The sequence below is a fragment of the Diplotaxodon limnothrissa genome, linkage group LG22 (genome assembly GCF_057381915.1).
Source record: "Diplotaxodon limnothrissa isolate DT_005_m linkage group LG22, D_limnothrissa_male_GT1.1, whole genome shotgun sequence".
In the NCBI taxonomy this organism is placed as follows: Eukaryota; Metazoa; Chordata; class Actinopteri; order Cichliformes; family Cichlidae; genus Diplotaxodon; species Diplotaxodon limnothrissa.
In genome coordinates this window covers 4,195,334-4,209,184 of record NC_140616.1, presented here as the reverse complement: position 1 = coordinate 4,209,184, position 13,851 = coordinate 4,195,334, and the positions used below count along the sequence as shown (strand labels likewise).

Sequence of the window (13,851 nt, the reverse complement as noted above, 5' to 3'; positions counted from 1 at the left end):
TAAAACACAACAGCTCATTAGGGTTAGTAATTAACAGTATGTAGACAGATGCAACATCAAGACTTTAAATTAAATGTCTGTATCTACCAGAAATAGAAGAGAAAAAAAAACGCATTGAAGATCACATAACACATTGATAAGATGACACTTGAGTTATGCACATGTGATGCTAGTAAGGTCTGTGAGTGTTTTTTTCTTTTAGTGTCTAAAATGGATAGCAAAGTTGCTATTTGCAATGATTGCTTAGGGTCAGTCCAGTAACACAATGCCAATGAAGTGCTTTCCTTTAACAATGCAAAGTGAAGTGTCCACCTCAACAGCCACAATTTAAAAAAAAAAAAATGTAACAACAACAATAATAATAATAATAATAATAATAATAAATAGTCCACTGATATTAGCAATCAAAGAAAATTACATCACCATCCCAAATAAAACTTTAACAAAACATGCCAACATTATGGTCTAACAATAAAACAGCTTGTCAGCGTTCAGTTTTTTTGCAACAGCACAGCAGTAACCATTTAACACTCGCCACTGTCAACATTTATTTTACCAGTGTTTGGGCAAAAAACTTCAGATGTAAACATTTTAACATGGAAACAATTGTTCGTCTTTAAAAGTCCACAAAATATACATTCATCCTGCATTCCCAACTTGGATGATCTGATATCCTCGTGTTGGTGTTGTTCCCAGACCATCATGAAAATGTTGTTCCAGGTTCAACATTGCAAGTGACCAATCACATTGTTGTGACGTTATTCTATTCCAAGCCATTCGTGCATTTATGAAATTCCAATGTTGCAAGGACAATATCAATTCTGCTTACTGTTTATTAAAGGGTTACGGTTAGGGTTAGGGTCAGTTGATCGGCGGACAGAGGCGGTTTCACGCAGCTTAAGTACAGTTTTTTGTTTTACGCCGGTTTTTCCCGAAGTCGCAAAAGTATGACGTCACAACATTCTGATTGGTCACTTGCAATGTTGATCCTGGAACAACATTTAGTATGATGATCTGGGAACAACACCAACACGAGGATATCAGATCAACCTCCTAACTTACCCTTATTTTTAGTATGTATTGCAATTACCTTTACAATGCACACAATGTAACACAAACTGAATATGAATATATTTCCACCTCATAACAATATGCCTTGAACGCTAATATACACACCACCCTTCAACATTTCTGGTGCAGTATCATCTCTCAATTAAATCCTTTAAATCTCAATACTTTTGATTGTCTCTTAGCTTTCAGTCTTGAGGTTAACTGAGATTCAGTGCATATATCCCACCCATTAAGAGTGCACATGCAGAGGCCAGGTCTTCCAGGTCATGCAGGACACACTAGATGGTTATACCCACATCGGCTGGAGGAGTGCTGGCATCAGCTCTTTCGATGGTAAAGATAGCAAGGGTAATTTGTTCCAGCTCCCTCTGAACAGCTGTAGCTTAGACACAAAAACATAGAAAAATGGCATCCAGTTTTAAAAAAAGAAAGAAAAAGGGCCAAAGCTACCCTTTAATGACGTAAACACAATATTAGGAACATGCACCCCAGTGCGCCACTATTTTAGACTACAGATTCAACGATAAATATAAATAGTTTGGGTATACAAGAAGATTTCCCAAAACATTTAAACAGGTTCCATGCAAATTACAACAACAACAACATTACAACATGCAACAACATTAGTTATTCAAAATTTGGTTTAATACAGATAAAAAACTAAACTAAAATTACCAACCAATTATTCTTTGAAGAGGATGCTTGGGTCTTCATTCAGGTAAAAAGGTAGTGCCCTGAGGACACACTCCCTCCCCTTTTCAATGGTTTCCTTCTGTAGAGAGTGGCAGAGATACAGGAAGAGAAAACAGATATACTTTAGGATGACAGAAACTCACATTATACGCAAAATGAATGACATATCCACTGCACAGATAGACATGTACACAAGACCAACTAATCATCACATGGACATGAATAGTTAACCTGTTGGGCAGGGTTTCCACCACATTATATATGTCCATAATGGAGGTAAAGACAAACTAATACATCATCTTTTTTGCATTCAAAACATAACATAAAAACATTCACTTCTGGTTTAACCTAAATCAAGGGATCAGATTTTACATATGTTTAGGTAATTTAAATTTTCCAACGTTTTGAGTACCAAACTTTGTCTTGCTTAATATAAATGTAAGTGCACTGTGCAGCTACCATACACTAGCTGTTTAAATTTGAAAATGATCTTATTAGCCATAATATTTTGCTACCAACAGAATAACGCACCTGTGTGGCTGGGGCCAAAGTTTGTCTAATTTTCTTCCCTGCAACGCCTCCTTTTTTCTTGAAGACTTTTATGAGCTGGTCAGTGTATTGGTCAAGTTGTGTAAAAAGCCTTGGAACATGCAGTAGTAATCCTCACATATTCTGCTTCCACCTGAAAATATGTCAACAAACACAACATACTGTACTGTAAATATACATACTATATGTACACATATACAAACTAAAACTAATGTAGTAAGACCTCATTAAAGCTATAATTTTAACACAAACATTTACACAAAATGCTAATGGAGCCATTACAGCTTTTATTGTTATTTATCAAGTTCCAAAAAATATTGATCACAGCTGATCTGAAAAGAATTTCATGCCTCAGGCCCTTGAACTGCAACCTTTACCATGGTTCAGATGTGGAGAAGAAATAACAGGGGCATGGGATGGGTCACAAAAGAAAACTTAACTTATAAAACAGTTTTGTTTTTAAAAGTATAACAGTTCACATACCACATACAAGTATGAGGTGCCGTAAGGGACATTATTACTAAAACGCTCTCACACACACAACTGAAATGCTCTCACACACACTACTGAAATGCTCTCACACACACTACTGAAACGCTCTCACACACACTACTGAAACGCTCTCACACACACTACTGAAACGCTCTCACACACACTACTGAAACGCTCTCACACACACTACTGAAACGCTCTCACACACACTACTGAAATGCTCTCACACACACTACTGAAACGCTCTCACACACACTACTGAAATTTTACCTCTCACACACACTACTGAAACGCTCTCACACAAACTACTGAAACGCTCTCACACACACTACTGAAACGCTCTCACACACACTACTGAAACGCTCTCACACACACTACTGAATCGCTCTCACACACACTACTGAAACGCTCTCACACACACTACTGAAACGCTCTCACACACACTACTGAAACGCTCTCACACACACTACTGAAACGCTCTCACACACACTAATGAAAACCAAGAGGATTTCAATTGAACAGGAAGGCATTTTAGCTGCACAGGAAGGTGAGGAAAAACAAATAACACATTAATGCACAGCTAACACCGCGGTGACGTCGACAACAGTCTGTTAGAGGTATAATTGAAAAATATTTTGCCTTCATCAGTGACTATCCAAACATTGTTGTAGGGTAGCAGCCTATTGCAACAAGTCGGGGCATCCTGGCTATGCTAGCTGCCCGTATAATCTGGAAAGACTGTGTCTGACAGTACCTCATCTACAATGAAATTACATCAGATCCTTGTCATTTTTTACATACTTTCTTTGTTTTTTGAGGTGAGAACCAATGAAGAAGATGTTGAAAGATTTTTTACTTGTGCTCTGCAATGTATTGGGGCGCTCCAAAATGAAAATTCGGACAATATCAGACAAGAGCGGCTTTATAGAGAGCTAGATGATCATACACGAACTCTATCAGAATTTCTTGCTGCTGTATCTCGATATGATCCCAATAATAGGGTTGCCACCAACCTACTACAATCCTTGTATAGATGCTTTTGCAGCTTGCTACATGAATATGATGCTAGACAGAGATCTGCTTATGTGACCCACAGATTGTTACCCCCAACCACCTTGAGTGGTCATCCAGGTCGGCCACGATACACTATATCTGCTGAACAGATTTCTCACTTTGTTTCCATTGGTATGACATGGCAGAGAATTGCATCATGCTTTGGAATAAGTCGAAGAACCCTGTACAGACACAGACAAACTTTGGGAGTTGAGCCATTAAGCTATGTGGATATTTCAAATCAAGAACTGAATGGCCTTGTGACGGATATCCTACAGAACACTCCAAATGCAGGGGAAGTATACATTCTTGGAAGTCTGAGATCTCGTGGCTTAAGAGTTCAACGTTGGAGGGTCAGACAAAGTCTACAGGAAGTGGATCCTATTGGACGTGAATTTAGACGTCGTCATGCGATAAGGCGAAGGATCTATAGTGTTCAGGCCCCCAACCACTTATGGTAAGTTCACTGGTTTGAAACAAATGATCAGGCCTTGTGTTTAAAAGTATTAACACAATACATCAAAATTAATGGTCCTTCATTCAAAACATTACTGAAGTTAATCTATATGATCAGCATAAGATAATAATAATAAAAAAATAACAATAACCAAAAAAACTGAAATTGATATAAGTATGTTAAATATTTGGGGGATTCATAGTACATCAATTTAGATGTTGTCTAATGTATATACTGTTGAGTTGTTTAATCCTTTATTTTACATCACAATTTTAATCTCTAACATCAATTGTGCCAGGTAAACGTAGTGTGGAAAAAGACATTTTATGCCACTGTGTGTATGTGTGTGCACGTGTGTGTGTGTGTGTGTGAGAGAGACAGAGGTGTGCTGTTGTTGAAGTAAATGTACAAAATGAAACCTCTAGTTTTTGTTTAAGTACAGGGTCAGGAATTCACTACTAAATAATATGAACAAACATGTGGAACTGTAGTAATGCTTTCTGATCTCTCAACAGGCATTTTGACGGCAACCACAAATTGATTAGATGGCGCTTGGTCCTGCATGGCTGTGTTGATGGCTTCAGCCGAACTATCATATACTTACGTTGCTTATCCAATAACAGAGCCTCAAGTGTCTTGTCATTATTTTTGGAAGGAATACAAAACTTTGGTTTGCCCTTAAGGGTCAGGTGTGATCATGGTATGGAAAATATACAGGTTGCTCGTTTTATGTTACAGAGAAGAGGAGTAGGCAGTGTTATTACAGGTGTTTCAGTACATAACCAAAGAATTGAAAGACTGTGGGCAGAACTCAACAGAGTTGTATCAAGACACTTTATAAATATCTTTAACTTTATGGAAGAACAGGGTATGTTGGATTCACTGAATGAGCTACATCTTTTTTGTCTGCATTATGTTTATTTGCCAAGGATTGAAAGAGCATTAACAGAATTTGTCAATCAGTGGAACAACCATGGTCTCTCTACACAAGGAGGACAGACCCCTCTTCAGCTGTGGCATACAGGTGTCACAAACAATGTGGGAATCCTGTCGTTTATAAATGACATTTTTCATGTTGATAACTATTATGGCGTTGATGAAGAAGGGCCATTACCAGAACTTCAAACAAACAATAATGTCAATATTCCAGCTATTGACATCAACATAAATGAGACTGCAATGAACATAATTCAACAAGTGAATCCATTAGAAAATGATGGAAATCATGGAATAGATGTGTTTTCTTCACTTTTACACCTTCTACATTAAATAAAATATTTTGCAAAAAATAAAAAAAAGATATATAAAAAAAACATTTCAGAAAACATATGTGATCGAAACTAACATATTGAAACCATTTTCTTTAAAATGATAAAATGACAGCTCTGTTGTCAAACAGAAACTGACACAGGCAGAAGAATAAACAGACACAAAGACAACCAAATCAAAAACCGATGGACATACACATGAAATGAGTAAAGTGACACAAATTTTGTATATTCAAACTCAACAATCTAAATTAACTTCTGACGTGCTGTTAAACAATTGGTATCTACCTGTATGAATCCTGAAGAACAATCACTTCTTGTCAAATTGATGTCTTAAAACATCAATTTGACTGAAGCAGGTAAATTTGGAAATATTAAAACCTTAACAAGTTAATACTCAATACTCACTTTGAATCAAAAGAGAGACCAATACAAAAGAGAAACACGCAAACTCCTCCAGCATAATGTGTTCATACCCTGCCAAAGCCGTAAGTGTTACCTAATGCAAAATCAAACTTCTCCTTGAACAGCTGGTATGAAACATGCAGTGGCAGCCTAATGCAGTTAACACACGTGTTGGCAAGAGGGAAAATTGGTGTAGAAGAGAAGTCATCGTCTCCTCTATGAATGAACTCAATCGAGGGTGCTGGGGAAAAGCCAATAGGTGGCACCGCAGTTGCTCCAGTTGCAAAGGCCAATATCTTCTGTAATTTGGAAGGTCCTTCTTCTTCTGCATAAAACAGAGAAGGAAAAAAGTGTTAAAAGGTTATTTCATTTGGCCAACATAAATTGTCAGTGAGTACAAATCTAAAGCAAGAATCTTAATGACTGTTATTGCAATGACTATAGAGCATGCTTTTCATCTTTCAATAGTCTCAAAGAACTATGTAAAAATGTTACTACAACCAAGAGGGTAATGTGGTGTTATTGTTATATGAGTATGTTATTTAATTAAAATAAAGATTTCAGAAATGCTAACCTATAAATCGTTACATCTATTTATTGTGCACTAAAGTGACAATTACCTTCTGCATCTTGGAGATAGTCTCTCCAGAAGGTAACAACTGTCTCCTCAGCAGCTCTTCTGTTGCTTCCTTCTGGAGATAGATGAATGTTGAAAAGATCATCCACCTGGTCAGCAGTCAGCATATGTGGCTCATAGCAGAACAGAGGGCGAAAACTGTCTGGATGCCTCCTCATTTTCTCGAGAACCCCAAGAGTTTTCAGACCTTCACAAAATCTGGATAAACAGCACAAAGGAATTTTATTCAATAATTCTGCAATTTCATGCTTCTAAGTTAATTGTATATTATCAATTTGGCACAATCAGTTATACTAGGTTATTAACTGGCCATTTTGATTAATAGGTAAGATTTTTATCACATTTTAATTAATCTGAAAAACACAGAATACCAAAATACCTTTGAAATGGACCTTGAACCCTGTGGATGACCTGAAACATGACAATATCATGTACCAGCAGATCCCTGTCTCTTAGTGAACGCATAGGCCTCAGGCATCCTGCATTGGCCAAGTAATCAAGCAGAGGTTCTTTTGACTTTTCAAGGTCCTCAAGGGTTGTACTTTGAGATATCTAGCATCACAAAGAGCAGAGGAAGGGCTTGTTATGGAAGTTACTCAGTAGTCTTATAACCTATTAGAAGGAACCCAGCCACCAGTGGTCTACACAATCACAATATGCCCGCACGTACATTGGAAGTCAAATGACTACACATATTTTTTTAATATGTTTACAATGTGCTTAAAAAATGATAAAATATACTCTTTCGTCTACCCTTATCTACTGAATCTTAGTTTAATATAGCAGCAAAATATAAAAACTTGGCATTCAGCAATGGCCAGACTGATCCGGATAAACATTCCCTGCAAAAGAAAACTGGAACACAAACTATTTTCAATTCACTATAAGATTTATAAAACAAACATATAGAGACCTTTCGGACTTTCTCAAAGAGTTCTAGGTCAGCTATGTCTTCCAGGGCTGGATTTGCTGAATTTCCAACCAGAAGGGAAAATACTGTTGGTGACAGAAAGTTAGGTGGTGGACCACCATGTACCAAGCTCACTGCAATGGCTCTCCCAGAGATGTAGTACCAGTCCCCTCTGAGAGCTGCAAAGCAACAGAATAAAAGGAAAAGCAAAATTGTCAGTAATGTTGCCTGTAAAAATAAATATCAGTTAAACAGTTCCCACTATTAATCTTAGAAAAATAGGTAATTACCAGTACTGTCAAGAGCCAAGTTCTTGCAGTTTTCTTTCCCCTCAAACATGGCTGACCTGGCAATGGTGTCCATCAATAGTCTCAAGAATTCCCTCCTTGGCCCACCTAAATCAACCCCTTCCTCATTTTTCCCCATATCATCTGAGAATTTCACACAGATCATCAAGTTGGGATCATAAGATAGCCTTTGAAAACCACGCAAGGCTCCCTCCCACACAGCAGAGCGATTTATATTAAATTTGCACTGCTGTTTTGTGCTAATTTTGCTTGATAGTTCCAGCAGTATCTCTTGAACAGGGACTTTTTCTGCACTAAAAAAAGAAAATAAAACAGAAAATAAAATATATCAGCCATGTAGTCATGTTACAGAATTTGAGAATATGTGTCACACTGATCATAGAGAGTTAAAGCTTTAAAGGTTTATATTGATTTGACAATTCTGGAAAGCCCAAATTATGTCTCAAACTCAAATTCTGTATGTTTGTTACTCACATCTGATTCTCCAAGCTCGCAATTATAGCTTGATTTAAATCCTCATCATCTGAAGAATCGCCAGAAAGCGATGCCACGAGAGTTAAATATGAAGAATAATCTTCATCATTAACGCTCATGGCAGGGATGTCTTCACTTCTTGCATTGAAATCTCTGCTGTGACTGCTTGTGCTAGGTTTGTCATCACTTCTTGCCATGTAGCCTTCATCACAAATGCTGTTCCCATCACTTCCTTGCTTTGCTCGTTGCCTTTTACCAACACTCCTTCGAATACAGTTGGTCCCAGTATCATCTTCTTCATCACTGCTAGTGCCAGGGTTATCACCTTTAACATGACTTCTTAACCTTGTAGTGACTTGGCTGCTCATGTCTTGTTGGATTTTTGAACTATCAACTTCAAAACAATCATTGTCACTGTCCTTATCAGTTGCACAACTGCTTAATGCTGATTTGGAGCTGATGTGGGAAGGATCTTTGTCTTCATCTGATTCACTCTTCAACAGAAAAAGACCAAAAACATATATCAAAAGCAAGTAATTATAGCTTATCTTAAAAAGATTAAAATAAGAAATATCCATATTGATTGCTCCCAAACACTTGTTTTAAATAAATATATTCTATTTTGTTAGAAGCCCAATTGTTGACATGTTTTTTCCCAAATCATGATTACTTTTCATTCTTTTAGTAACTTACTAAAAGTGTCCTTGATGGCCTTACATAGAGGGCTTTGGTTTTAAAAACCTTTAGGATCAGCATCCCATTCAGCTCCTGACCAACTTGGAGCTTTGGAGACACCAGCTTATTGCCACAAGCCATTAGAAACTCGAGGCTACAAAAAATAAATAGGGACAACAGCAATTGCTAATTAGTTAAATATTTTAAGTATTAGTTAAATATTTTATTATATATTGTTCTGTTTGTGTGTATGCTTTTATGACTTAAATTCTACTGGTATAGTCATATGTTTTTATAATGATGAATGATATTTTAAACTTCTTTACTTTGGTATATTATCTTTAAGTACAAGTCATTACATGAATACACACAGTAACAATAAACAATAGTATTTTACCTGACATCCTCTGGAAGGCGTTCACCAAAGCTTTCCTTGAGGTGTTTCACGACAGTTTGGTTGTCCCAGGTCTTCTGGAATTCAAAAGCACTGAGGATGTGCCCATGTTTGTGTAACCATAATTTTGAACCTTGTTTGCACACTACTCCCCATGATGGAGTTGGAAGTAGTATAACATCTTTGTTGAAATGGTCATGCTGCTGGGCCATAGCTCTGAAATATAAATATTAGATACCATAAACAACAGCAAGTGATAACTAATAATACTGAGATGCAGACAGCAGAACACTATCCAAACCCCTACACAGAATGCTTTCATAGACAAAATTGTTGTAGTTAGGCAAACATAAGGGTTAATTTTATATACTTTTTTTTATACTTTTCCGAGAATACGCGCTTCTTTTGTGGTTCGGACTCCTTCTGACATTTCTTTGGAGGTGGAGGAAAACCAAAGTAATTGCTTAAAGGAGCTTCTTCGACATCTTTAAGAGTTCTAAACAAATGTCTGTCCTCCTCCAGAAAATCCTATGTACGCAAACACGCGTTGCAACTTCTTATCTTGTGCGTGTCTTTTGTTTTGACAGCGAATGCGCACCTGCGGACCACTTATGTGCAGCCCTGGTTATTTAGCTCGTCATTGCACCCACAGAAATTATTTTGTCCATGAAACCATAAAGCTGCACTTTCTTTTTGCCTTATAGTCTGATTTGTCATAACTTCTCCGTTTTGTGGTAAGCTTTTCTTTGGCTGTCACTTCTTCACCCTGACCTGTCTTATTTGGCTCAGCAGAACTAAAATATAAATCCTGCTGCTTTTACACACACACACACACACACACACACACATAACGCTCAGCGATTCTCTGCGCAATCAACCTCTCACATGTTTAAGCTGCGGGAGATTTCACTTGTCATGTTTGCATAGTAAGCTAACGATTGATAAGACGATGTCAGAGGAATTGGTGCGCAAATTATCATCACTCACAGATCAGTGCTGTCGCTCTCTATACACAGTTGCATAACACATAATTGCAAAGTGAAAGCAAAAAACAAGCGCAAATTCAAACGCGATTTCAATATGTCACATATTGACAGTGGCTCACCGATGCCAATGACATAATTACCCAGCTACATTTCCGAAAGAATGCAAAAGCATAGACATATATTTTTCCTTCCTACGATAGCCCGACGGGCAGGGCAGAGATAGATTTTGGTAGCCTGGAAAAATCGCTAGCCCCAGGACGTCGGGCTAGCGATTTTGCGAGCCCTGCAGTATATTATTAAATATCAGACTATTACATATGGCCCCATTTCAGGCAAGTGAATACAAACTCATTAAACTTTGTAACTACCTTTTTCTTCTGGTGCCTGATGTCCAGCTGCCGAAGCATTGCCGAGTTTGATAACGTGGTGCAGGTGCACATTCTCTCCTGACTGTAGATGTCGCTGGCATGGGCAAGCTGCTACGTTGACGTGAGGGAAAGAGGGATGTTAAGTGACTATCCAGTCCGTCCACACTGGTACTTGCAACAGGTTGCTGCCCCACGACTGTGGCATTTGACAAAGTTCTGATGGTCTCTGCTGAGGATAATATACTGTTGAGTAATGCGGCTGCTTCACTTAGGCTACTAGCAGGTTGCTGAGTAGACATCTGTGTAGTGGTTTGAAGTGTACCACTTTTTCCTTCACTTTCCTGGTCTGGACACAACTTCCTGTTCATCTAAAACTCCTTCCTGTTCAACTGAAACGCCTTCCTGTTTAACTGAAATGCCTTCCTGTTCAACTGAAACGCCTTCCTGTTCAACTGAAACGCCTTCCTGTTTAACTGAAATGCCTTCCTGTTCAACTGAAACGCCTTCCTGTTCAACTGAAACGCCTTCCTGTTTAACTGAAATGCCTTCCTGTTCAACTGAAACGCCTTCCTGTTTAACTGAAACGCCTTCCTGTTTAACTGAAACGCCTTCCTGTTCAACTGAAACGCCTTCCTGTTTAACTGAAATGCCTTCCTGTTCAACTGAAACGCCTTCCTGTTTAACTGAAATGCCTTCCTGTTCAACTGAAACGCCTTCCTGTTTAACTGAAATGCCTTCCTGTTCAACTGAAATGCCTTGGATTTTCAGTAGTGTGTGTGAGAGCGTTTCAGTAGTGTGTGTGAGAGGTAAAATTTCAGTAGTGTGTGTGAGAGCGTTTCAGTAGTGTGTGTGAGAGCATTTCAGTAGTGTGTGTGAGAGCGTTTCAGTAGTGTGTGTGAGAGCGTTTCAGTAGTGTGTGTGAGAGTTAAAATTTCACTAGTGTGTGTGAGAGCATTTCAGTAGTGTGTGTGAGAGCATTTCAGTAGTGTGTGTGAGAGGTAAAATTTCATTAGTGTGTGTGAGAGCGTTTCAGTAGTGTGTGTGAGAGCATTTCAGTAGTGTGTGTGAGAGCGTTTCAGTAGTGTGTGTGAGAGCATTTCAGTAGTGTGTGTGAGAGCGTTTCAGTAGTGTGTGTGAGAGTTAAAATTTCACTAGTGTGTGTGAGAGCGTTTCAGTAGTGTGTGTGAGAGTTAAAATTTCACTAGTGTGTGTGAGAGCATTTCAGTTGTGTGTGTGAGAGCATTTCAGTAGTGTGTGTGAGAGGTAAAATTTCAGTAGTGTGTGTGAGAGCGTTTCAGTAGTGTGTGTGAGAGCGTTTCAGTAGTGTGTGTGAGAGCATTTCAGTAGTGTGTGTGAGAGCGTTTCAGTAGTGTGTGTGAGAGCGTTTCAGTAGTGTGTGTGAGAGCGTTTCAGTAGTGTGTGTGAGAGCGTTTCAGTAGTGTGTGTGAGAGCTAAAATTTCACTAGTGTGTGTGAGAGCATTTCAGTTGTGTGTGTGAGAGCGTTTCAGTAGTGTGTGTGAGAGCATTTCAGTAGTGTGTGTGAGAGCGTTTCAGTAGTGTGTGTGAGAGCTAAAATTTCACTAGTGTGTGTGAGAGCATTTCAGTTGTGTGTGTGAGAGCGTTTCAGTAGTGTGTGTGAGAGCATTTCAGTTGTGTGTGTGAGAGCGTTTTAGTAATAATGTCCCTTACGGCACCTCATATACAAGCTCAGCAATACCACATACACCACATCAGTATAGGAGGGAGCAGGTAAAGGCAGGATCTGAGATTTATAAAGAAAAAAAAAAATTTATTCCTTAATTTCAAGAAGCAAATTATTGTTTGAATTACAACTAAATAAAATACTACTCAGAAGAAAAGCAAGAGATTGACACTGCCATGTGCTAACTTTCTATAGAAGCAATTATCACCAGGTCTGTCGACCTCCATTGTCTGTCCACTCATATGTCTTGAATAATTTTATTAAAAAAATTAAGTGTGTACTTTCACAAACTGTAATTTATAACTACATTGATATGTATAACTCCGCTAGGAAACATGTTGTATTTACAGACCATTTTTACATAATACAGATTACTGATAGAGCAGAACAATGGTGTCACAGTGGCTTTCGCCCTTGACTTTTTGGATTTTAAATGTCACTTTATGCTATCCTTGCTATCCTATTCGATATTTCCGACTCTCGGATTACAGAAAAGGAATCCCAAGAAAGCAAATGGAAAAATAACCCCTTGAAAGAATAACCCCATGAACCCCTGTAGCTAATCCCTTAATAAAACAAAAAACAATAAAAATGTTTCTTACACAGTCCACAAAATAAGCATGTCCAGGACCCAGTAAAACTAATGTAAAACAAGCACACGCAAACGATATAACATGTCTTGTAAGACAAACGCAAAATATAACCATGCTGGACATATAGATACTACACAACATAGTCAAAGAAAAAAGTGGTCTTACCTCTCAAAGAAACAGCAGCTTGGCGCCAAAACAGCCTTTTTCAGTTAAATTTGAAGTCTTGCGCATGAGCAGGCACAAGCCGTGAAACCTTCTTGTTCTGCGCGGTTTCATTACAACTGTTTTTGCATTACTGCCACCTTGTGGATATACAAGGTATATCGATCCTAATTGACTTAACTTAAATGTTATGCGATCAAGTAACACATTAGTATTATGTACGTTGAATAATAGACACAATTACGTAGACTTGATTAGAAAAACATATGTTAACTTAACAAAAACATATATTTTAAGTAAAATGAAAATAAATAATTAATATACACTGAACAATCCACCTCATTCATTTTTTTGAGTGCAGTCAGCTGAGTAGCTGGTATGTTGTACCTAAAAGAGTTAGAAACAAAAGAAGAAATATGTTAACTTCTTTCTTATTTCTTGCATTCATTATCTTGTTTGCCATCTCTTGACTCTTTCAAGTGCCATACACATTATGAATGAATTTGTTTCCATTTTTATCACTTACCTTGACCTTCCTCTTTGAGATGTAGAATGATATAATGAGCCCATAACATGTGCTTCAGCTTCTGCTCGAAGTGTTAGCTCAGTTGACATCTCCATCAGTGATTGATAAATTCCCTCAAGAAGTGTGC

General features: G+C 38.0%; 2 protein-coding genes and 1 long non-coding RNA gene across 3 annotated transcripts; 1 reads left to right on the top strand and 2 right to left on the bottom strand.

Annotated features, from left to right (window-relative positions):
• Positions 1–360: 360 nt before the first annotated feature.
• Positions 361–2,448, bottom strand: LOC146609219 (uncharacterized). The gene is made up of 3 exons (XR_014905064.1): positions 2,296–2,448; positions 1,751–1,843; positions 361–1,453 (listed from the first exon to the last, which is right to left on the bottom strand). It is a non-coding gene; the product is annotated as an uncharacterized LOC146609219 (long non-coding RNA).
• Positions 2,449–3,863: 1,415 nt separating this feature from the next.
• Positions 3,864–5,584, top strand: LOC146609218 (uncharacterized). The gene is made up of 2 exons (XM_085346972.1): positions 3,864–4,315; positions 4,831–5,584. The coding sequence occupies exons 1-2, from the start codon at positions 3,993–3,995 to the stop codon at positions 5,582–5,584; spliced, it is 1,077 nt and encodes a 358-aa protein (XP_085203098.1). The 5' UTR covers positions 3,864–3,992.
• A 469-nt stretch (positions 5,585–6,053) lies between these two features.
• On the bottom strand, positions 6,054–11,108 carry LOC146609217 (uncharacterized). The gene is made up of 9 exons (XM_085346570.1): positions 10,741–11,108; positions 9,390–9,602; positions 9,011–9,146; positions 8,318–8,811; positions 7,826–8,136; positions 7,539–7,714; positions 7,005–7,177; positions 6,609–6,823; positions 6,054–6,313 (listed from the first exon to the last, which is right to left on the bottom strand). The coding sequence occupies exons 1-9, from the start codon at positions 11,106–11,108 to the stop codon at positions 6,054–6,056; spliced, it is 2,346 nt and encodes a 781-aa protein (XP_085202696.1).
• Between the last annotated feature and the right edge of the window lie 2,743 nt (positions 11,109–13,851).